Raw genomic sequence first — 26,585 nt, 5'->3', positions numbered from 1 at the left:
GATTTTATCAAACAGGATAGTTCTATTAATGTTATTGAACCAATCAAAATAAACCAATGAACCATTTTATTATATTTGGCAAACAACCAAATAAGTAGTTAAAAGGTTAAAATAAAATTTATTGCAACATTGCGCAAGTAAACAAACAAAACAGCTATTAAAGTGTATTTAGCAAACATTGTAAATTTTTAAAATAGATTTCTGATGAAATGTTGGGTAAACATAATTGAACTTTGCATTCACTTGGGACATTACTAGGTCCATTTTGATCTGCTACTCTGTATAAATGACTTGATATACACTAGAAATACCTGTTAAAGGAATATTAAAAACTATCAAAATTCAAGATCCACTTAAAAATCCACTTAAAACTGCATGACTGGGTGGGAACCTGTCGTACAACTGACTGAATATACAACCAGAAACAAGTATTGGCAGAACACTTAATAAGAATAATTTAAAAGTCCAAGACTGATCAAACTTTTGTTTTAAAGACTTGATTCAGTTAGAAAAAAGCAAAGTTAACGTAATGGTAACCGCTCACACCATAACTGACAGGAAAATAAAATAACGGAAATATCTATCGCAACTTAAAGACGTAGTAATGTTTTTGATATTCAGTGAAATCTGGGGAGACAGTTACACTCATAGTTGTCAAACATAGGTAACCTCACTGATTAATGTGATGAATGCAATAAACTTTACCTCTGCTTGTTTGTGTATACACCTAACAGCAGGGTAAAAGTATTTTAGGGATGAAAACTGGGGTGCTTAAACAAACATAATATCATCCTGGTTTTAAAAGTTTGGGTAGCATATCACCCAAGAAAACTCTACTGTTTTCACTTAATGTCTTGACTCAAATAGAAATTTCTTTAAGATTTAGGAAAAACATTCTAAATGTTTCGAAATCCAGCTTTTGGATGAAACTGTTGAATATAAATGTTATTTAGTGGTAGCAAAGCAAATGTTAGTTGTGACAGAAATCAATTTATTCACCATTACACTACATCACTACAAAGGAACATTGTTATGTACATTGTGAGTCGATAGCAAGCATTGTTAGGTAACAAACACAACATTCTGGATTAAACTTGATCATTTATGTGGAGATGAATATTTTGTCACAATATAAAGAAAGGATTAGGCCACAAATATAAACACATAAACAAATCTTAACAATGGAAAGTTATCATGCACAATATCAGTGCATTCTACAAATGATAAAAGCTACATTATTGAGTAGGCAAGCTGTAGTGTATAATTATCCCCATTGCTATACAGCGCCTATTTATCTACAAGTTGAATGATTAAAACTTGAATCAAAAAGCACTTGTTAGTTAGTGATGTGTTGGCATGAGTGGATTAGTTGACACATCAAATGCATTAATAGAAATCATATAACACAGCAAATTTAATGGATTTAGTCGGCACTGTATTAGGACTGTAATACAACAAAACAGAACACAGAAAATTAAAATTTCTGGTTAAAAAAGAAGAGTTATTGGTTATACAGTCATGGTAATACGTAGTGGAAAACAACATTGTGAGAGTCTATACTTTATTTTATAAAACTACATTGAAATTTTTCAATACTGATAATTGATAAACCTTAGAAAAGATAAGACGTGTAAAAAGTTTGTGGGTTCGGGCAAGAGCTGGCTTTGGCAGCTTTAGCTTGGCCAATTGCCAATAGTTTGGCTTTTCTTGTGTGTAACGGAACTTGGAAAAGAAGCCACATTCGACTTAGGTCGTTTTATACACGATAAAAATCATATGAATAAAATACAAACAGGTAAATACAGTTTATAGCGAAGAATATAAACTTGTAACAAAATACAAAAGTATTTCAGCACCTTATACTTTGTGCCGTTGAATGTTAAAGATTTAATTCAAATAATTAAACAACATGTTATAATATTTATCGTCTGTGGAGAAAATTCTGCCAAACTTTGATACAGTAAGGCACCAAAGAAACAACCTACTACAAAAATGAATGGAAGTTGGAAACAATTACCAATAAATTTGTGAGCGCTGAAAACCAATGGCTTGCAATAAAACTAACATTATGAAACTTTTGATACTCAGACCGATACCACAATAACAAGATATCGAAAGGCACTTTAAAATAGAAGGTAATTAATAGAAAATGACATGGAAATGGAATAAGCTTCATGTGTAATATGAATACTGTTATGCCAATTCAATTTGAGTGCATGTTTGTATTGGGAAATACCTGCTTCATTGTTTAAATCCCAGTCTTAACTAATATGACACCATTTCAATATAAACTAGAACCCAGAATGTGAAATATATATGAACCCCCACCTTTGAGTCATTAAACAACACTTCAAATGCTATTTTATCATTAACAGACTGTTAGTTCTCTAAAACTGATTGGGCTACTTCCACACATTCAATCATTATGTAAAGTTTAAATGTTGTTTAAACAAACTTTATCACCCATTTCAACTTAACCAGAACTGTTTACATATCCTTTATCATGAACTTGATTTGTCTACATTAGGGCAAAGTTCATTCTAATTACTCAAGTTATCATGATGGATTTTGAACTTGCCCTTGGGAAGGTTAAAGTTTAATATAAAATTGTTTATCTAAAAGATAAACATTCAGAGTAACTCTTCACCTTTGGGCAAACTTTTCCGTTTAAAACTTAACAGGATTAAAAGATTAATTATCCAGATTTTTCGCCAAGACTGGTTTTCAAATTAAGTTGAAAATCAGCAAAGGCTAAATGTAATGCACAACATCGTTCTATATGAATTGGATACCAAGTCAAATGGCATAAATTCCAAGGAATTATACCAGAGTTGGTTTTGTCTTTAAAGAATCACTAAATTTGCTTGTAAGCTGAACTGAACTAAAGTTTGCCACAAACCAATTAATTTGTTCTAATTATTGGTGAACATGCTTACCAATAAGAAGCAGGGGGGGTGGTGTTAGAAGTTGTTACGTCCATCAAGTGCATAATGAAGTAGTAGCATCCAACTGTTAGGGTTAGGTGGGATAGGGGTGTGTGGAGGGTTGTGTGGTGTATGTGTTGAAAACGTTGTGTGTGTTGTGTTTGTGTTGTGGTAAAAGGGGCGGATTTTAACATTTATCGGCGAAAAATTTGGTAACACTGAACAAGGATTTAATGAAAGTTATCTCTACAGGTAGACATGCACTTGAATGTAACTGTTTTAGGAACGTAAAGGCACGTATTAGTTAGTGCACAAACGATTTAAAATCTCATGGAACTCCAGGGCCTGGTTGTTGCTGTTAAAGTGTTAATGCGATCTACGCATGCAGGTTCTTCTTATGCAGAAGGTATGTGTCAATTAGTGGCTGCTGTATGGTGATAGGTGCAGGGGGGGTGAAGGAAAACAAGACAAAAAACGATGATTAGTATTCACGACAACATTAAGCATCTAGTTACACAAGCAGGGCAAATAGCAAAGCGGTCCAATGTCTGATGTTTGTTTAGATGGTGTTTGGTAGCATCCATTCTAAGCAAACATAGAGACATTATAACAGTTGTGGAAGCAGGGTTGAAAACTAACATCTCATGCAAATTAATTCCCAATACAACATAGAAATACCATTTCAAGCACAAGGGGTTCTAAGCCTTTACATTTTTGACAAAAGAATTTTAGAATCAAGTACAAACTTCAATTAACAGAAGTTACCAGAGTTTAAATTAACTTTTTTAAACTCCAATTGAACTACAACAGGAAATGAACTTAAATTAAAACCGTTTTAGAAATCGCGGCCAAATTTTAGCAAGAAAACCAAACATTTATGTTTAATTATTGTGGCAACAAACAGAGAGATAATATGATGAGTTCTGCCTTAAGGGCAAAGTTGATTTAGTTATGAAAAGATTTAAACAAAGACTCGCCAAATTAACTTATCCACACATTTTTCTTTTTTTTTAACTTATCCAAATTGCTTCCAAAACTGTTATTGACCAATTACCATTACAGAGTTATAATATAAATTTGCTAATAAAGCAAATTTAAATTTAAATTTTTAAGTTAAAGTAGTTTTAGTTAAAAAATACAAAAAGTAAAATGCAAAAATTGAAAAATTCAACAATTTAAAAGAATTATCAACCATTAATTGTTAACAATAGGCACACATACATGTAACCATAAAAATATCATAAAGACGTTTACATGCGTTAAGTTACTAAAGTACATTTTTGTGGAAAAGCGGTTAAAGCATTATGTTGTAATAATACACAATCAGGTTGTCATTCCGTAGGCATTGTTATGTAATACATGCATTTGTACAAATGACAATTAGTAGTTAGGGAATTGGTGGGGTGAAATAATTAGTGAGTGGCAAATTTTGGCTTTTTTTCTTTAACTTTAAACTAAAAACTATTTTCACCGTTTCCCACATTGGGGTAAAATTTATTTACACTTTAACTGTGGAACATTAAAATATTGGTGGAATAATTAGAACCGGCAGCACTGTAAGAATAAATGACTGAAATATAGGGCACACTTTAAAGGGCAGCGTATGGCAGCAGTGTTGCACGTACTCATATTTTGGTGTCAGAAGTACTTAGTAATTGCAAAGTAATACAAAAATACTGAATATATTACGATAAAAATGACTAGGAAAGTACATGGAAGAAAAGGATATATGGGTAGGTAAAAACAAAAAGTAAAATTCTTTTGGATAACTTTAAAAAATATATAAAAACCTTCTAATCAACAAAAAATTTGTTAGAAAAGTTAATGCTACAAGCTGATTTAGTGTGGTTTGTATACACTGCTTGGTAAAATGCATTTGTATCCAGATGAGTTAAAAATGATCAGCGCTTCGCGTCATTTCATACAATGTATAAACCGCATGTTGTACAAGTAAGGCACATATATGTACAGATACTGCAATCTTATGTTAAGCTACAGAACGCAGGACGGATAAATACTGCGTGGTCTTTAACCTAATCCTGGAAAAAATATAAACCAAGTGTTAAGGGGAATTACCTGGGGGCCGCTGGTACGGGTGTACCCGGTTACCGGCTTGGGGTCTAACTATTTTAGTTCCGCAAGCTGCTCCTGAGGGTAAAATATGGGGTTAAAGGGGTGAAAAGGGGGAAAGATAGGGTGGGTAAAATGGGTTGTTTAAATTACTTGAAAATGTTTAGGAATAAAAATGGATTTGTCTTCATTAAAAAAAAGCATTTAGTTGGAAGATTCATTACAGTAATGAAAACTTTATGCATGTGCGATAAAATGATAAGAATGATTGTACACAAAGAAATATAACCTACACTACAGAGTATATGTGCATAATAACCACCATAAAACTACAGGTTACAAGCTATAACTGCTGTACATGTTCTTTGGCCTTTAGAATCGGCTCTTTAAATACTGAACAATTGTTTTAACAATTTGGCCACTTGACAAGAATAGGCAGTGCTAGAACATAGATATAACAAAAAATGTTTAACTTTTGTTTTGTACAGGGTAGTTTACAAGTGAAATATACATAAGCTTGATTTGGTTGTTCATTAGTAATTGTATGATTAGAGTGCAGAGGTAGAGCCAAAACTTATGAGGAAAATGGTTAAAAAAGATAAGGCTGCATAAAGTTCAAAACCCGTCAAAAATCAGTGGCAACTTTCACATATGAAGATGAGCTTTACCTGAAACAACATGGGAGAAAAACTTTTAATATTACAAATAAAAAACTTAATAATTATTACATAAGAAAAAGATGTTTATATTAAAAAATAAAAAATAACTTAATAATTATCTCTATTTGAGAAAAATGTTAATATTACGAATATAAATGTTAATTAAATTAGTCATAGAAATACTTCACTGCAAAGAATAATTGCAGATCAGGGGTTCTCAAACTTTTAAAGCCATTGCACACATTGTCAGTTTGGGAATCGAAACAGTTATAAACTTATAATTTAGCTTTTGACACAACACATATTTTATCTTTTTTAAAATGGTTGCCAGTTGTGAAAGTTACATGGCGCACATAAGAATGTGACATTGACCATGTTTTAAAAACCCCTGGTTTACAAGAAATGAAAAAAAACAACATTACAGAAATTCTTGTTGGCTGAATCATTGTTTAACTAAGCAAAATGGAAAACATTCCAAAAATTCAGCAAAAAAAGTTTATAAGTGGGTGGAGGTAGGGTGCAAATATTTTAAGCAAGGTATTTTTGACCAAAATCTGGTTCTAAAAGTAAAGCTGAGTTTGTAATCTGATCTGTGCCAGTTAGAGCATGACTGAGTAGCTAAACTATGTATGACATCACCAGGGTCTGACCTACATCATTATCTACAATCTTTGGCTCCACTTTTGTTTTAGAAGCGCGCCGTGGTATTTTGAAATTGGGAATTAGTTTAAAGTTGCGCCAAGGATTTGGGGCGGTTTGAACTATTTTTAGAAAGGATTTGTTTTGAAGCTAAGCTGCGTCAGTGCTTCTTGCATTTTTTTGACTTAATTAAAAATTGTAAAACTGAAAAACTGTTCTCAATTAGCAGCAACGCACATATCACATCTTACCCATGCATATATACAGTATCTTATGCTCATATATAAATACAATGCATAAACATAATCTTACCTAGTAAACCATTGGTGTCAACTATATTATACTCCAATGCTGGAGCAAGAGCTGAGTGTGGATACTCAAATGGTGTGTAATACAACAGTGATCCATCAGTTGGTGCAATCATGGGAGGGGGCTGGGCCACTCCATTGGAAATTACAGTCTGTAATATAAAGTTATTACTATATACTGATACACATATACCTAAGGGCCTAATTTTTTTTAATTCATGGGTGGCAGAAATTGTTATACATGCATTTCTATGAATTTTGTTTCAAATGTATACTAACTGTAGCATTAAATAAATAACTGCAAATATTCTTGTAACGCCAGTGTATTAGCCCTTGCTTTATTGATTAAGGCTGTGTGCAATATATAGATTAGTCAGTTAATAATCCTTTTACATATTTTAAATGACAAATTAATAACAATCATGTGCATTGGCACCAGATTTCAGTATCAGCTTCTGACTTTTAAAATTCTGTGTTACAAATATTACTGTTGCCCGCCACAAGACGATAAATAAGTTACATATGTGATAACTTGTAAGCATGCATGAGGTGTATGAAACAAAACATCCGTGTTATAACGACTGTCAATACCCCGCCATGCCAGTTCCATCCATTCTTTTCTTAATAATTTCAAGTTGACATTTAAACTCACCTGTCCGTTAGGTAGTCTTGATATAATGGGGTTGTAAACATTAAGTGGCGGTTGCCCTGGTGTGGGTGACCTCAATGCTGGAGCTTGCAACACTTGGTGGGGTGCTGTCATCAATCGAGGTTGACCTGGAACACAGAAACAACATAAAACAATCATAAAAATGAGGTATTTGTAGTATGGTAAAAATTTTGGGCAAAACGTTTGCTTTTATTAGTTGAGGTAACGGGCCAACTCTGACCTAAGCCGAAAGACCTCAGCCATAAACAATAAAAATTAATGTTTTTAAACATTGTGCTTTTTCAAATTAATTTTATCTGTATTTTGGCATGTTCATTCTGCTTCGCCACTGGGTTGAGCTATAGAGCAAGTTAACTTGTCATTGATTGCTTAGTGAATATAACTTTAATGCTTTCAAAACCCTTTTTAAAATTATAATTGCCATGATTAAATATTTATTTAATATTATTACGAATGTGGTTAGAGTACTAGGAACCAGGATATAGAAGACAGATCCAATTAAGTTAACATATAACTTGGCACATAATATTATTGGAATGTATGAATACCTAAAGTTAAATCATGAATAGTTTTGAAAATTTTAAATTTGTGGAAACCGTGTTTGGATGGCCGTTTATTTTGCAACATAAGCTGAAATCTTAAGTGAGTTAATTTATTATTAATGGCACCCATGAGTGGTTGTTCATTCAAGCAGGGCCATCAAATAAACTAAATTATTCAGATTTGTTGAAAGTTCTTGTATAAATATCAGTAAGGTGAAATTTGGTGGGGGGGCGCAGGAGCCGATTTTGATGAATTATTTATGAAATTGCTTGTAAAACCAGCAGAGGCTTTGCTAAGTCCCATGTGCCAAATGGAGAAGAATTTATGGCCAAATAGAGAGTGCTAAATAACATAAAAATAGCATTTAAGGCGCTTAGTGGTTTCAAGTTTTCAAAACAAAACCAGTTGTACAATGAGATACAATCAGGTTTGTTTCTCTGTTTGTAAAATATTTATTTAAATGTATAAACTCAAACTCTGTATACAAAATGTTCTTTTAGCATTTTATTAAATTTAAGAAAAATTTTTAAACAGTTTTACTTTTAAATTAAAAAAATATTTTTACACTTCATACAAGATACAAATAGTGCTTTCCAAACTATCATTCAAAAAAAGGTGTTTTAATATAACCCTTTTTTCAATTTGGGTTAAAAAGGTAAAATTTATCGTTAGTGGAAGCTCACCAGATAATGCAGAGTAATCTCTGTAGGTTCCATTGATTATTGCGAGTTCCATCAACTGTTTCTTCTTCAATTCATCTTCACCTTCCTATAAACAACATAAACAACTCATTTATCACATATAGTCTATAGAAAATTAATACAACCAATTTTCGAAATGTGGTAAAAATATCACTGTTTAGTGTTTAGAAAGGAAAGTTAATCCAAAACACTTTGGAAATTGGATAAAAAATACCAGATATTCTAGTTAAAAAAAATGCATCTAAAATGTAAATAAACTTAAAAAATTATTTTGAATTTTATTATAGAATAAATAAGGCTAGAGTTAGAAACTGGGCATAGCATAAATAATTTATGTAATGGTAACTACAACACAAGTAGTTGTAATTCTTAGGAATTTATATATAAAATATATTTCACTTAAATTTTGTAAGCAGGGCATTCGACAATACAGATATGTAATCCCACTTTAAAAAATGACACAAATTCCTGAAGTAATTTGATTGGAATTTGGAAGATTTTCTCAAAACAGGCGATAATTAATGGGAGAAATAACTTATTGTTCAATTAAAATAAAGCTATCAACAAGTGTGTTAAAGGATGTTAATGGTAATAAGAATGCTGTTCACAACCCATGAGTAAAAATAGCAAATACAATATGGTTTTAAAAGCTTTCAGTGGCTTATCTAACTTTGCTCAAGTGCCACCCATTGAAATAAATGCAAAACCCTAGAGATACAACGTCTCAGAACTTTAACAATATGACAGAATACATTATTTATTCACACTATAAATTTTTTATGATATTCTTTTTACAAAAACTCTTGTTATCACTTCAGACTATTTTTCAAGTGCAACAAAAATATGTCTTAACACTTCACAAATGAGAATTTAATTATTTATATTTTAAACAAAAAATTCTCTCTCCCAGTGATAAAATCAAATATACTTCAATTTTAATAACATGGTACACTGCAGTCTAGTCGTAAGATAAGCAGATTCCATTTTGGAAAATGTATGCAAACAATAGGGTACATTCAAATAAGCAGCGTCAAATTTGTATTAAAAAACAATAAATGTCACTGCGAAAACTGGTGGTTTTTGCAGACCTCCAGCCCTACACTGGGGTGTTACTTTGCGAGTGTAGGGTAATGTTATCCTTTATAAAACTTACAGTGGGAATCAGAAGCTTTTGGATTTCTTCCATTGCTCTTTGCATTTTCACTCTGGCACGATTGTCAGTGTCCTCGACTGTGATCAACACATGTAGTTCATCATTCAAGTGTTCCCAGTTCGGTTTTCCACGATTTAAATCCTCCTGGAATAAAAACATTTGGAATCACTGCTTGTAATATTGAATTAAATTAAGATGGTCAGCTTATTTGTGTTTATTTGTGTTGTAGTTCTAATGACAACATGAGAAGCTTATGTTATGTAGGTAGAGTTAAATCATGGTTTGTATTGAGGCACAGGGAGTTCAGAACATCCCGCTGACAAGGATATGAAACTATAATCCCACACATTCTGTAAATATAGACACAAGCTTAGTTCCGTCATATTACTAAGCCAGGTAGAGTATGTGAATCATCTATGAAAAATATGCTGCAATACTTCAGCACTTAGCACACCGGCAATTTCACATGATCCGTATCATAGAAATGCCAGGCGTTCCACTGCCTCAAGGCAGGTACGCCACTCTAAATATTTAGATTTACTATTCATACAACATACACTTAAATCCGGGCCAAAATGAAACTATGCACCACTAAAGAAGGCATGGGACAATTCCAACACTTATGACCACAAGTGCAGCATTTAATATCATCTCATACACTCCTATGTATTTCATTATCAAAAATATTGAATCTTAATATTAAGTTGTATTATAATATAAAGTGAAGGATAAAGTAAAGTTGATGAACATGTGTAAGTTACAATGGAGATGTGAATACACCAACTGTCTCAGAGAATTTATTTACTAAGCATAAATATTACATCTTGTCAGAACTTGCCCTAAATTAATTCCAGACCACAACATTGTCTATAACAAAGGGAAAACAATTGAATTCTAGAATAAAGCACTCTTTGATACTTGAGTGAATGATCGCACGTTGGTTAGTTTAAGAGAAGTTTTAATTGCGCGACTCCAGAAGTGCTGGGAACCATGGAAGCCGAGCCTTTGTGTAAAGGAAGCCAAGCGTGGAGCCTAAGTTTGGAGATCGGGGTCGTACGAAAAACAAAAGCGATGTTGGAGACTACACCAACGTTTGGCCAACGCGACAAAAGCCGCGAGTTTTGACTCAGTTGTTCCGGGTCGAATATCACGCGAACGCTATACGCCTTTACAATAACAACAACGGAAACGAATAAAATATTGAGGCGCGTTTGGACTGATAACACACGAAGACAAAGAATTTTCAAAACCCTAAAGAATTGTTTTTATTTGACACAAACTATAGATTGTGTTTTTAAACAATGGTGTTCGAGTGATTTTTTCTAAAAGGCTCCCGGTGAGCTAAACAAAAACACAAGGCAATCTCGTGATGATTTATTATAGTGATAACAAGACACGTTCCAGTAATAACCACCGTCTTCCGATCCGACGAAGGCAGACGACGCCCAAAATCACTTGAGGTTAAGCAGGAATGCATTACATTGAAGGCGGGAATTTCAGGAACGAAAATTCATAGACATCATACATCATCGGCCCCAGAAACGGGGACACTAGACACGCGAATGCGTACCCGGCATGCAACTTTCGCCCCTCTAGTAAACTTAAAACAAAAACGAAAAACAGGCCAATTATGCATAAACAAAACAACGACATGAAAGCTCCAAAATGTCGACAATAGAGCAGAAATAAGCTAAAAATCACCCTTTGAGCCTCTATTTTGCAGAAAAGAAATACCTAAATCAGCATCACAGCGGGTGTCTTTCACTGGGTTTGGAATAAATATAAACACACTTTACGGCTAGTGTTATTATAGGTATATGAACTTCATTTTAAAACGTGTTGGTATACTTCATATTAAATGCGTAGCCTTTTGTTAATTAAAACAAAGGGGCGTAGGGTTATGCACCGATTTTGGTATATACTAGAAATACGGACAGAAAGTTGGCAGACACAATAATTGACATCGACGTTATAACTAGAATATTATAGAGTTTTAAATGTTTCCGGTTTATGCCTTGAGCAGTTGAAATGCATAGGAGAAGAAATAAAACAGCGGAGGCGAGGTTTCAGATGCTGCCAGTTACAAGAAAAGAAAACGTCACTGCAAACAAAGTTTCAGAAGCACTCCAAATGTGTAGGTGATTGGCAACTCGGTACGGATACATAGGATGCGTGGGTAAGCATAGAATTCATATGATTGAATGACGTACAATAGAAGACGTCCTGTCATCGGATACACTGGTCGATAGGTCCAAGTAATAAGAGATATTGGAACGCATTGTTCTTGACGAATTGCTATCAAAACTGCAGGACTGTAACAGCTAATATTTCAAAAAGGGAAATAACACCATGCGACAAATGTCAACTAATGATATTTTCGTCACAATGGTCATTATTTCGCCGAATGTGGAAGCACAATCAATATTCTGACGTAACAATCCAGATAATTTTGCGGGATCAATTCAAAATCACGCGGCATGGTTATACAAAGTAACTTACTGGATAATATCTGCTAACCATCAAAAGTTACACGCCAAAAGCAGCGACGGACACTCCTGTTATCGAAATGCTGCTATGTTTACCCGTGGGTTGGTGACAGATTAGTACAGGTCAGATTATTTGTTGTTTGGAATTGCCACTCGCGTTATAATCCGATGAATCACATGCCAAGTCAATCTTTTGAGTTCCCAAATAGTTATAAATCAAGCGGCAAAGCTCTTTGAGATAAACTTACAAGCAATTAAGAGTGGAAAGATTTCAACAGCTTACTGAAGACGTACAATTACTTTGGACACTTGAAAATTCTTTCAGCGGTGTTTTAAGTGTTAGGAGTCTTATTTTGGACACTGGGCCGAGCAATTAAGTGCCTGTACTTCTTGCCCAAGCGACTTTCCACTTTCGTTTGTCTGCCGTCAAATTACCCATGTCTTGTTGTATTAATGTTTTGTATGTACCGGTTTGACTCCTAACAAGCGTCCAAGGAGGTTCTCTGTTACATAGCATAACGCCATTGCTCATGTTTAGAAAGAAAAACATACGTTTAAAAACCTGGAAGTACTGCCTTTTTACTTGGTGCATCACTGGTAATTGCTGAAGGAATGCTGGCTATGTTGTGATAAGTAACACGCTGTTAAAATGAGAGTTTCTCCGACACTGATCACAGGCCCGTGAAAGAATATTATTGACATCATTCTGACATTTTGTCGTTGCGTGCCAATTCCAATGTCACAGCTACGACATCGGAATTCTTTACATGAATATTCTATCCTATATAGGTTAGGCTCGCGCTATGGGACCTGGGATTTTTGGAACATTGGATGAATGCCTATAGGTTGGATTTACGCCAACAACCCGTAATACGTAGCTTGCAATTTTTTGGAAGTGGGGTATGAAAACAGAAATATATATACGATTCTGAGAACTTGTTCCAGGAAGGGCCCGCAAGTGTGTTGGTGTGGTTCAAACGTAAGGGCTGGTTAAGTCTGGTTATCTCGTTATTGGGTCGAGTGTGACGTCATTTCGCGACTCTGCGCGACCGACATTCGTTGTTTGTTTAACGTTTGTTGACATGATTGTGGAACAGGTCTAATAGTGACGTCACAGCGGGTCATTTATGACGTTGTAATTAAACGAACTTTGCCCGATTTATATCCGCTTTGCTGGAAGCGGATTCTTAAGGAATGATCGTGCGATTAACTCCCATGTGCATTAAACGCATTGTTATCAATAGGATCAGCAGGGCCAACTTAAAAGCAATCACGCCACTTGACTTTATCATCAAACCGCGAGATGGTAGCTATTTCTGGCACCTTGCGATAATGCATTGGTATCTAGTAGTTTACACCCGAGCGTTAGCTCCACTTATATTATAAATTACAATGCATACAATGTAAATTGTGTATATTTCAGTGTAAACCTTGTTACTATGAATATGTGTTTCCAAAAAACGATGTTTTAACTATCATCTCCCACTCCTTAAAATTGACGCTTTACAGCGCATTTTTATAATCCCACTTTGAATATATTTTTGCTGCCAAGTTTAAATCTGTGGCAAATGTTGGGGTCGATAATATTTGACGTGCGAAGGAGTAACCAGTTACCTCCTGAGCGCTTGCTAACATGGATTCCCCAGGGAACAGAATAGCAGTGCTGCCAGTTACATTTAGGCACAAAAATAAACTGGAAACACAACGCTGTATGATATGTGAATATCATATGCAATTGATTATAGAGAAATTTTTACAATTTTTATTTTTAGCTGGAAACACTGTAAGATTGAGGATAGCAATGTTAAGTGTTTAGCTCATTTTCTCTGGTATGAATGTATGAAGGCATGTAGCATGTAGCATGTAAATTCGTTTAATTACAGCTTTTCTTATCTGCTATGTAGCTTATTATATAGTCCAATGTAGGAGATGTAGATTTAATAATTATGATTATGGTTTTACAAAACATGTGCAAATCTCCTTTAATTTTAAATTAAAATCCAATGTTGAAACAAATATAACTGTACCCGGTTTTAAAAATGAACCAAGACCAAAATAGAATGAAACAAAAAAATATAAATTACCTTTTTCTTGTCCCTCATGGACCCTTTCCCTCTGACCATTATTTTGCATTTGGTTTCTTGTTCCAACTGCTTTGCTGTCAGTCCTCGTGGTCCCAACAATCGTCCCACAAAGTTGTACTGGAAACAAAACATTCTATTTACTTTGGAATAATAGTAATATTGTTTTGATATTGTAATAGTTTTACAAAAATCATTTTTCATAAGTATAAAATAGCATATACTAAAACAAAATAGAAGTATTGTAAACAATAAGTTTATTGAATTAAAAAATAATTAAATATAAAATCTCTACATCTCTCTGATTTTTTTAGTGTTAAGTCACATCTTAAAATAGGTGCACCCCGTAGATTATGGATTTTAGTATCGTGATAATCAATTGTAAGATGTCACAGGAAACTAAGATGAAGAATAGTGAACGGAAATTAGTGACAGTGAATTGGCCACAATCACTTCCTTTACAGATACTCATAGCAATTCAAACAAATCTAATTGTTGATAAATTGAATTGCTTGTGATGAAACAATCACTTGATTAATAATAAATATTTCGCATTAATCAAATTCAGTGAAAAATCGTAAACAATAAAACAAGTTCAATTGTATAAAAAAACAGACATTTATAAAACTCAGTCAAAAAAACAGTAGAAATGCTTAATGTTTACCTAACTGTAATAGATATATAGAAGTTATAATACTACCTCTGGATGATCTTTAACAGGCACGTACACCTTCTCAGTCAGAGTTATAGTTGGCCCTTGTGGAGGGGGAAGTTCAAGAGGTTGCTTGTCTCCATTTTGAAATAACACCGATCGCACTTTTACGATTTCTATAAAGACAAAAAACTAAAATGTAGAAAATACAAGACAATGAGCAAGACTTAATGGTTAAATATAATAAATAACTGTAGTAATAAATCAGAAGATAAAAAGTAATAACTGTTTTCAATTAATTATAAAAAAAAAACACAAACTGTTACAAATACTTATATTTATTTGGATATAATTACATAACTAAACATTGTTTATTGTTCATTAAACAATTATCAATTCACACAGAGGCACTAAATCAAACAATAGTATTTGAGATGCAGCAATAAACTGTTTGTTGAGCAAACCAATAAATGAGAAGAATAAACATCCAGTATGTAGACTGACCAAATAAAACTAACCGCAACGTTTTAACCACAAAAACTACAGATTAATTAAGAAACAAGTAATTACCTTATCAGGCACTAAATACTAAATTAATTATTTAAATTAAATTAGTCACCTAGGTTTTATATTTAATAAGTATACCATTTTTATTTAGGTATAATCATATGTAAAGTGGGCATCTAAGTACAAATGACACTTAATCTTTTAATTTGAAGTTTAATTTAACAGAAAAATACAGAAACAAAATAAAACTTTGATTTGTATTGCATTGAACATTGATTTACAATATTCAGGAATTAACATAATTTAGCCGGGTGTAAAATAAATCAAGTGTCTCCGAAAATTCAATATTGACCCCAAAGTCACAAATAATCGAATAATTGCCATGTTGGAAATACAGGCTTGTGGCAATGGGTAGACTTATCTCTGCGACATGATGCAAAATAAATCCTACATATTTCAACAAAATTAAGATTTTAATCGAAAATTTGTTCCGACCAAAATGAGCCGTTGCCCGTTGTACTACAGTTTAAAAAGGACCTTTATAGACTGTATTATAACTTCATAAAGTGCATTGTGACTTCACACATAGCTTTATGATGAAACCAGGAAGAGGAAATGAAGAACAATAGAGTTTGAAACAGCACAGCGTTCTAAAAATGACGCTAACAACAACTGAATGAAAGAAACTTGATCCCATAATTTCAAACCGACAAAACTCTAATCTAGACAGGATCTGGATTCTTATTCACTGTAGTTTTGAAACTAGAATGTTATTCTACAGGATTTAAAAATGTAAAAACATTGTAAGTGGTATAAAAGAAAATATCTTTTCAAGTATTTTTAAATTAGTTTAACAAAAATTTAATTTAAAACTTAAATTTTTGGTCAAAATAGATTTTTTTAAAAATGGACTAATAATATATAATTTTAATTTTATTCTGTTGGTTTGGTGAGCCAAATTCAACAGCTTTGCTTCAATGCTTGGAAGAAAGGGTTCATTTGCTTTCATAACATCAATAATTAATACCAACATAACAGTGTTACTCAGCACCTTATGCCCATTTTAATATTAAATCACATTTTACAGACATACCCTGTTTACGGCCAACAATGGAGCGAAGTGTTCATTTATACCAAGGCAGTATAGAACCAAAACAAGTCATTTGTTACTCCTACATTACTGCAATTACAGATATCAACATAGGTGTCATATTCCACCACATAGTTTAGTGCAATAAACTTGTAACAGAAACCTTTAAGTTACCCCATATCAAGTGGTACACTCATAAAAGTGATCGCAAGCCCACATTTCCCTACATTCTATCAAGACACACACACAGAAGATGTGACCAATCCTTCACTGTACAAAACACGGTGCTATATATTCATTCAAGGTGTAATAATACCAATCATTACCTTCATCTAACAGTCGTTCCACATGGACAAATATAGTTGGGTAAAGCTGACACTGCTTTTTATCTTTCAACAATTGCTGAAGGTAGTTCACCCTTTCTTTTGTCTTTTTATCGAGGGCAGAGTTATGGGGTAAAGACTGAAGCATTGCTGATGTTGCAGCAATTAGGTTTGAGTTTGTGAGCGAACCGTTTATAGTTTGGGATGAAGTTTGAGGAACTCCATTAGTTTGAATGGTAGGTGCTCTTGGGTCCCTTTTTAACTGAGTCTGATTTGACTGTGGGGAAACTGAGGATAGCATGGCTGAAGTGCTCGTTAAAAATTGCGGAGAATTTTCGAACTTGAGTCCAAGGTCTGAGAGCGTTTGTAAACTTGCGACGTTCATTTTCTTTGAGGGTTTGTCATGATTTAGTAATTATGCAGCGTCGGGTTAGTCTAAGCGGTGAAAATGACTGTAAGATCCATACAAACATTGTTAAGAAGATTTTCCTGACTTACGCATCGACTATTAGTCACCGCTATTTATGTAGCTGAACACTGACTGCGTTATAATATCCTGGATACCATGACGATCTAATACGTAACATATGATACCGCTAACATTAGTTTAACAACGTAGATCACAGTACACGGAGAAAATATAATACCGCGTACTATCTAAAGCATTTTCTGCTACACGTGCTAAACAACTATTCGCAAAACATGACGAACTGATTGCCCCATAAAGTTAAGTTATACCCATTATAAACTAACAGCGAACTGATATAACACAAGTTCTGTTCTTTCTGTACTCACTTTATCGCATTTTCACAAGTAAACTGAAGCAGAAAAGTTCTAAACGCTGAGTAAACTTAGAAATGCGACGCACCAAACTCTACACAACAATCGAGTACCAGAGTTAAATTACAATGAAGAGAGACGCTGTTTCGATTCGGCTCGTTGGAGTTGGAATGGCCCTTTTCCTGCTTCTATCTTTACCTCGCTAAATTGCAGACTCTGTTGTTCGCGCTTCGTCGCGCGTTCGTATTTGTGACGTCATCAGCTGCTGGCACATCGCGGGCGCGGACAGCGCATCGTTATAGAACGTGTGATTATATCGCCAATGACTAACATCTACAAATCGCTTCTGATACAGTAGTCATTATAGCTCTCTGTGTTACAATTTAACGGTAAATCTGGGTCCAATGCACAGCCACGCAAACTATATGTCTGCTTCCGTTACAAAAAATACCAAAACAAAACATCTCGTAAAACTCTAAAAATATCGCGAAGAGAAAGCAGTTGCCAACTAAGCAACAAAAATTCACAAAAAAATCTTTTAGTAAAAACGATGCTTTCTTTTTCTCCGAACAAATAATCCACACCATGTAAGACGACGCTCATCTCAGGTGAATCAAACCCACCGAAAATTGTCGAAATTTAAGTATTAGATTTCAACCCGAAGTTCGTAAAACTCGTTCGCTCGATTTAAGTTGAAGTTATGGCTGTGTTTCGTCGTTTGTACTCCATACCCAGTAATTTGACTATGCTGGAAACAACTGAAGAACTTTTTTATTTATACGCAATCACGCCTTCATTCTATAACAAGTTCTATATACTTTTTAACTTGAAGGTGTCATACGACTGTCGTTTAACGTTACTTTCCGACCTTTTACTGCGTGGCGGAAAAGATAAAGCTAAGTTACGCCATGTTTAAACGTTTACAATCCTTAAAAATATGAGACTGACCGACCAGCGTTGTTTACGATGCAAAGCTACGGCAGAAATGACCACAGCGGGCAGTTTACACGATCAGTTAAACGCCTTTCCGTTTTAATCTGGATTAAACGAACAATCCTGGTGCAAAAAGTTAAAACTAAAGTAAAATGTGCCCACAGTTCGCCCGCGGCTGAGATTTTGAAATTGACTGTTCGTGAGGCGTTCTAGTTTTAAACAAATCATTCTAAAATTGCCGTTGTTGCCACGAGTTGGAGGAATTGACGTTCGCGTGCAAACAACACAAATAGCGACCTGAAGTTCACTTTCTATACTGGGTATTTCCAATCACTTTTAGATTGTTATGTCACAAAGTGTAATACCCATTCATTACGTCATATTACAATATGAAACACATAGTTAACGCATTAGGAGTATATTATGAGTTGTAATAACAGAATCCGATCCAATACAATTTTGTTTTTCTCAGAAATCAAGTACGTACAAATAATTGAAATACAATACAGCCTCTGTAGCGTACTCTAGCGAATAAAATTATACTTAATTCTAGCCTAAAGACGGAGTATATTAAAATGGGATAAGATAAGACATGCGTTTATTCCCTTTTTGTCCCATTTAATGGTAAACAAACATATATACAGAGTAATATAACTTTAGCACTGCGACTCAAAAAGATGTTAATTGTTCGAAACAGGACCAGAACCATTATACCATCTTACCCCCACCGTACTATAGTAGCACTTCCCATCTTACCCCACCGTACTATAGTAGCATTTCCCATCTTACCCCACCGTACTATACTACCGCTTCCCATTTTACCCAACAATAATAAAGCAATGTATGAGCGAAACCCACCTTCGTCAAGTATCCTATCAAGGTGTAAGAAGCAGCCGGTGAGGTTCTGGATTTGTTTCTTGTCCTGCAGAAGCTGTTTCAAGTAAAGACATTTGTCCCTCACCTTCCTGTCTTCTTCGTGCACCACAGCGCCGTTGGTGGTAGGCTGGCTACTGCTGCTCGATGATGGAGAGGCGGATCCCGGAGGGCTCACTACCGCCTGCTGGTGGTAGTTATGCGGTTTGGGGAGTGGCGGGGGCGGGGACTGTATTTGAATATGGGTGGGTTGTGGCATCTGTTGGGTGGCCGCTGATTGGTGGATGAGTTGTAACTGCATCGGGTGCATTGGGGATTGCATCTTGGAATAAATGCGTCAATGACGTAGTAGTCGTGACGTAGGTATGACGTAATAGGTCGCGATAAATGATGGATTGAGTTCTTCGGATTTGATTTTCAGAATCGACGTCAGAAAGCGTTTGCAGCGGTTTAGTTGTCTTATAATAATCAGCAATTATTAGTAGGATTAATCACACGTTAATTACATAACAAAGCTGCTGAAATGACAAGATAATGGTGATTATGACACTTAATAGTTTGTGTTCCTAAGATATTCTTATCCCTTGTTACGTCACAATGTTGCTGAATAATGCATCAGTGACGTAAATGCAATCTTCTCCCTGATTGGCGGGAAATTCGTGACCAAACAATGCCCCGTTGTCTTGCAAAGGAATGCGGCCAATTTCACGCACCGCCGGATTTTGGTCTTCGGCACTAAACCCGAAAATCGTTCTATCTTTTTAAGCGATCACCGATTCTCAACCGTAGAAACGTTTTGTTTAAGATAAAGACGACGATAACGCCTTGGCCAAGCGCGAGGTACATGCAACCCTGACGCATGGGTTTTAAACACTTAATGTCCCGCTACTGTTTATTGTAAAATAAAGACGCCGGCGTCAGTTTTAAATAGGTGAGACGCTGGAGAAAAACCAGAAAGATGAGACCTCTTTTTAATCTATTTTCTCGTCCAGTTTAGTAGTAAACAAAGAACATTCAAAGAATTATAAACCATACCCCCACGACTCCCATGGACCGTTGTTAATTGTTTAAAACACGATCCGAATATTTGGATATTATGTGCTAAAGGTGTCCCATCTTCCTATATCTACTATTTGCTACTGCTATGACCTCCCTTTAAATTGACATATTGGTGGATAATTCTTTCTTTTTTTAAATGAAACCGTTTTTACAGACTATAAGCAAACTGATAAATATTTCTGTGAACACCTGTTTCAGAATGCATATTTGCATTACTTGTCCCCAAGAGGTTAAAATAAGCTTATACTGAAGTAGTTGTATAGTTATATAACACACCATTTCCGAATAGACAACTAAAACTGAAATATTCTGTACGCACTGTTTTTTATCGACGTCTGTTCTACAACACAAGCATACACGTACCACCCAATAAAAACAGGGAGAACAGATATTACAAAGTATTTATCCTGTATATGTACGGAATGCGAAATTAGCTGTTACAAGTTAATCAATCTGAAACGCAATACAACCAGCACCTCTTATCACCTAGAGCGTAAAAACCGACAACTGGTCACCAAAAATTCCGTTGCTGCATAAATAAATAAGGAATTTTAAAAACCCGCCGGAATCGGGACCAACACACATCGCCAATAGACTTCCCCACATGAAAAAACTAATCCCACATTTCATATCTTATGATCAGCAGAAAAGGCACGAACGACCGATATGATCTTATCTCAGTGTCAAGTGTAGAGCAGAAAAAGATATAAGTTTCCTCACGACAAGGTCGACTAAGTGAATTTATATCGAAACTAAAATCTCTCAACAGCCTGTTATTTGGGTTATACGTTTTAGAGATTGTGTTACATGACCTGGAACGCGTGAAATCACCACCATGCATTTTTCTTGAGGTATTCGAAGCTGCACGTGAAAAATAGTACCCTGAAATTGTATTTATCTCACGATTACAACAATAAAGGCCTACGATTGCAACAATAATATCCAAATAGCAATGCGAATGGATGGAAAAAAAGATTATACTTTTTCCTCTTTTGATAACTGCAACCAATATTTTCATTCAGTAAATAAATAATTATCGCCCTCGATACAGATTAAACTTAAAATATGAATGCACTCATAAATAAATGTTGGAACATTTTTGGTCAAGGTAAAAATTTTCTCCGTAAACCATTTTTTAATCTAAGAAAATAAAAATGACCAAACTGACCAAATATAAGTTTTTACTGAAATTGTTTATTGGAAATTTTCTTTATGTTAAAATGTTATCTTCTTCGTACGGATTATCAATTAAACGTGAAATTTTGATCATTTATAATATACAAACAGATAAAACATTCAAGTTCAAATCTAAAATGTTGATACTGGAATTTTGTTTAAAGTGACGTAACAATGATTCATATTTTAGAAAACCCAGTACAGCATTCTAGAGAAAAACTAATTATTCCAAAACGAAGCCGCGTTTACAAATATTACCCAGAACAGATAAATATTTAGTTTATCTATACCGCTATTACCTCTGCGAAAACTACACACAATAGACAAAAATATTTTAGAACAAACGAACAAATAAACGTCGCAAATTCTGCAACAAAATCTCAACTCTATAATTCCCGTCGTTTGTTTTCACACTTTTTAATCCGTTAATATTCCCCGATCATCTAATTATCTGCGATTTCTATGCCGTATTGGCGGCAATCTGCTTCACCTGGTTTAATAAACGGTTAATCTGTGCTTAACTATTCCCGGCTGCGACAAACTAGAATCCAGAAAGCGGGCGACGCGATTCGGCTTAAATATTCATCCCTGACTCTCAGGTTCTAATAGCGGAGTGTTTGTGTCGTAACAATGAACGCGAGCAACGCGATGTAGCTTGATAAACAGTAGAGACGCCCGGGGCCCATCCATCCCACAACTTCCACTACATTGCGAATTAACGCTAAGATTTTTCGCCTTAAATTTACGGATTTATCTGAAACAAAGTAACTGACACACGCTAAAAATATTTCTCGTTTTTTTTTTAAATTTCCGATCTTTCGCATGTTACAGTAAGATCTTATATTCGCTCTATTCTATATATGTTCTCTGTAACTTTCATTTGCATTTGTTCGAATATATATAATTATAACTAACACCCTGCGCACGTATAAAAAAAGCATATAAATATTTAGGGATCGATATTCACACGAAGTTGTGCAAAAATAATAGACATTATACAACTGTTGCAATTACATAAAACTTTACCGATTTCTGGAGGTGCTTTTATTTCCTAAATTTAATGATTTTTTTGCAGCTGCAAAAATTTCATGCAACTTTCGCTCTGCATAAATATACATCAACACTACTTGATTTTTGATATTACCCATGTTTTCATTTATCTCATGGTCTTATGAGAGTCAGGCATTTGAGTTTAACTTCCTGTTACCTTCATCCTCACACTTGGCCCCACAGTGCGATCTTTATTATTATTGTACGAAGGAATCCAGACTGGTATGCCAGTGTGTAACATGGCAAAGCACGCATGAAAATTTCTTCTATGCTGGAACGAAACCACAAAAGTCTTACGAGCTATAAACTTAATGTTATAGTCAATACAGTCGCAATACTTTACGTTACAATTATGCATAATTTTGGCAAACATGGGGTAACTAAGCACTCAAAATCCTATTTATTAAATGTTATCAGATATTCATAAAATGACAATATCTGAATGCTATATTTTCTAACCCATACAAACAAAATAACCACGTACCGATTTAGAAAAACTATGATAGACATAAGTTACATAACCTTGGTTTACAAGCAGGGAACGCATTAAATTGGCTTAATTCACGTTATACCTTGTTTTAAACCTGAAATTGATCAAATTACCGTCTACTACAATCGTAACGATGTGGTTGTAAAAGCTATCTTGTATTTTTATGAAGTTTTTGCTTATTTTCTCCCTAGTAGGAAGAAAGATGTCGTTTAGTGAAATTATGGGTGTAAGGTGACGGTAACGAGGATAGTTTGTGGAAAGTGTGTCTGTGTTGGTGCTCGAATTATGAAGATTACGCCGCAACCATCTCGCCGCAAGAATGCGATGAAAAGATAATGCTTTTTAAAACACATTGTTTAATTCGTTATTTTAAGATGACCGAGATAAGACATCAGTTCTAAAACCACAGAGCGAGAAATTTAAAGCGAGCGAAAAAATCGAATGTATTTAACTCTTACAAGTGTAGCGACCCCGTCATTTAACCCGTATGCGTGCTGTTTAACAGCTATCATTTTGTATTTTTCGCTATCATGCAATTTTCCTATAACCTTCGTTGTTGTAACCAAAAAAATCAGTCATTCTTTAATTTTATGTTCAAACATTTATACTGGGCGTAATTTAATACTAGAAACTACCCTTTTGGTAAAAAATGGTAAATTGTACACCAGCTTTTCGTTTGCCACTCAGCAAGCCATCGTCAGTGTACCTCACCCATACCGCCTGGAATGGCCGGTGACCTAATTTATTTACGTTTGAAGCAATGGAGCTTAACGCTACATGGGCGGTGAAATTTGCGGAAAATTACAAGAATTTCAAGAAAAGTAAAAACTCATGTCTAAATACAGAGCAGTGGCACGTCATTCGTATGCCCATAAAAAAAAACATGAAATATACAACATATTCGGGTAAGGGAATGGCATATAGTATTATGCCGCTCTATAGGCTGAAAGTGCGAAAACTGTCTAACTTATACTATATAACGGGCATTTACAACGATAAGTATTAATTGCGAATCTTCACCTTAGACTGCTTAATACATAGTGGGGGAAGATGGAACACCTATTCATTCTATTTTCTCGTCCCATTTGGTAGTAAACACAAAACATTTAAAGAGTTATTAAACCCCATCTCCACGACTTCGTTTAAAACACGATCGGGACATTTGGATATTATGCACTAAAGGTGCCCCGTCTTACCCCAAAGTACTATACACATATATACAACGATAAATATCATTGTTTTATCTTAAAATCTTTACTCTATACTGCTTCATACTCCTTCATTAAGCTCAAGACCCCAACCTTAATTTCGCATTCAAGTTACATCTGTCTACATAATCTGCTAAGTTTGTAAAACGTCTGGGATATCGTAGTCATCAGCTTAAATAGTGGGTGTTGACACGGTTGGTTGCACGCGGGAATCTGGCCCCACGTACCCAACTCGTGTGCATGCAAGCGTGACGAAGAATGCGTCACGCATCACTACGTTCAACATCAGACGCAGCGAAAAACTCTGACTACTTTTTTTCTCAACAAACTAGAAAATATTCATCGAATGCTAAAAACATTTGAGTCTATAGTAAAACGACTACAAATAGTCTGACTATACAAATGAATTCCAACATGTAGACGTAAAATTCGCCTATAAAATGAAAACCAAACCATTAATCATATATATATATTCCGTTAGTTACATTAAACAGACTTGCGTTTTAACTAAGCAAGTTTCTCCTATATATGATAAAGTATCGAATGAACGTATATTACTTTTGATTGAAAATGTCTGCATATCTAAAGCTATCTAAAACTTTATCATTCGAGAAAAGGCTTCGTATAAAAATGGTAAACTACAAATTAAAGAATCTTACGTTTTAACTGTATCGTGTTTTAACCAGTAGTCGTTTCGTCTTTTGAGTTATTTTAATAAACACGAACTTTCTTCTTCATCAGGAACAAATAAATATTTTATTTGTATTCTCCTCGCATGACACACAGACTCGGCTGATCTGCGAAGTTGATTTGATGCCAATAAAAACATGGCGATCCACAGCTTTATTTATGCATTAAGTCTACATTGCTGCAAACAAGTTAAACCTCTGTGCAAAATTTGTCGCAAATCGGATTTAGCAGCCACACTTAAATTTGACACACTGCTCATGTAGTTTTTTAACTTAGCTTGTTTTAAACGACTGTCGTTTTGCTGTTAGTTCCCTTTTTCTTCTTTTAATTAAACTGACTCCGTTATTGTATTCAAGAGTTGAATAAAATTTATGTTAAATCACCTTCGATTTGAATTCAGAAAACGCTCTTCTGTGACGACAGCTTTTATGCTCACGAAAAGCGATGACAAATAATAAGATAACGCTTGCTTCTCCATACTGTATATAAAATCAAGGTCCCGTGAAACTATAATTTGGACGACAACGAAAATGAGAAGATACGGTCACGGTGCTTGCGCTTTAAGCCAGCCGTTTAAGCCAGCCGGGGTGATGGATATTATAAGGCAGACGATCTACGGGTATTGCTGGTGTGTGGGACAGGGAAGGTAATTACTGCAGGGTAAGACGGGATACCACTAACGGCCAAAACCCATATTTCCCAACCGTGTTTTTAACAATTAACGGTCATTTAGAATCGCAGAACTTAACGTTTAGGACCCTCCATTGTTTTTAAAACAAAAATAAATCACACTGAATCTTTTTTTTCCGATTATAAACCACAGCAGTAATTATAAGGACAGTATAAATCCTTGAACAGTTTATATTCACGTTTTCGGTTCTATTTTCCTATTGCCTTCCAAACTGATGATAAGCATACTTCTGTTTGGGATAATAATAAGAAGGGTGATTCCGCATTAGCAAATTAGAGAAAGGGTAGTCTCCAAGCAGTTCAGTTGTACGCCGAATACGGTGTTTTCATATTTACCTCATGCGCGCTGGCAAGTTTCCAAGCGTCTTTTAGGTTTCAAAGCGCAAGAGTGATTTGGAAAACAACGAAAACAAAAAGTTCGTACACCGCGTCAAATAGTAGGCATAAAATTTGGCACACAAATTAAGTGTAAACCATTCTCTGTCAAAAAGGGATTGAAGATGTTTAGAAATAGAAAAGCTAGCGTGTCCACTCGTTTATACAATTCTTACTTTTCCTATGATAAACAATTCTATGTTAAAAAGTGTCGAAACTGTGTTGGGCTGAAGCAAATGCTTATACGAAAAGTACGCTGATGTTGTATTACATAGTTATGTTGTTTTATAATATAGTAGGGTGGGGATAATGGGACACCGTTTAACTCTGTTTTATCGTCCCATTTAGTAGTAAACAAAGAACATTCAAATAATTATAAAACTATATCCTCACGACTCCCATAGACTATAATTCAGTAGGGTAGGGGAAGATGGGACACCTTTAGCACATAATAT

At 34.7% G+C, this 26,585-nt stretch overlaps 1 protein-coding gene across 6 annotated transcripts; it reads right to left on the bottom strand.

Moving 5' to 3' along the window:
* Positions 1-970: 970 nt before the first annotated feature.
* On the bottom strand, positions 971-19,926 carry LOC149727306 (protein quaking-B-like). Of its 6 annotated transcripts, none has more exons than XM_089890182.1 (9): positions 19,378-19,926; positions 14,935-15,062; positions 14,238-14,354; positions 9,668-9,811; positions 8,497-8,581; positions 7,253-7,377; positions 6,605-6,752; positions 5,001-5,072; positions 971-3,351 (listed from the first exon to the last, which is right to left on the bottom strand). In XM_089890182.1, the coding sequence occupies exons 1-9, from the start codon at positions 19,712-19,714 to the stop codon at positions 3,338-3,340; spliced, it is 1,170 nt and encodes a 389-aa protein (XP_089746308.1). In that variant the 5' UTR covers positions 19,715-19,926; the 3' UTR covers positions 971-3,337. The 6 variants fall into 6 exon arrangements, with proteins under 6 accessions (XP_089746308.1, XP_089746307.1, XP_089746305.1 ...); XM_089890181.1 differs by lacking the exon at positions 19,378-19,926 and adding an exon at positions 16,810-18,002 and having other exon boundaries at positions 971-3,348; XM_089890179.1 differs by lacking the exon at positions 19,378-19,926 and adding an exon at positions 16,810-17,998.
* Between the last annotated feature and the right edge of the window lie 6,659 nt (positions 19,927-26,585).

Source organism: Ciona robusta, chromosome 12 (assembly GCF_009617815.1).
Source record: "Ciona robusta chromosome 12, ASM961781v2".
Classification (NCBI taxonomy): Eukaryota; Metazoa; Chordata; class Ascidiacea; order Phlebobranchia; family Cionidae; genus Ciona; species Ciona robusta.
Note: the sequence above shows the minus strand (reverse complement) of the source record. Positions and strands in the feature narration are given on the sequence as shown.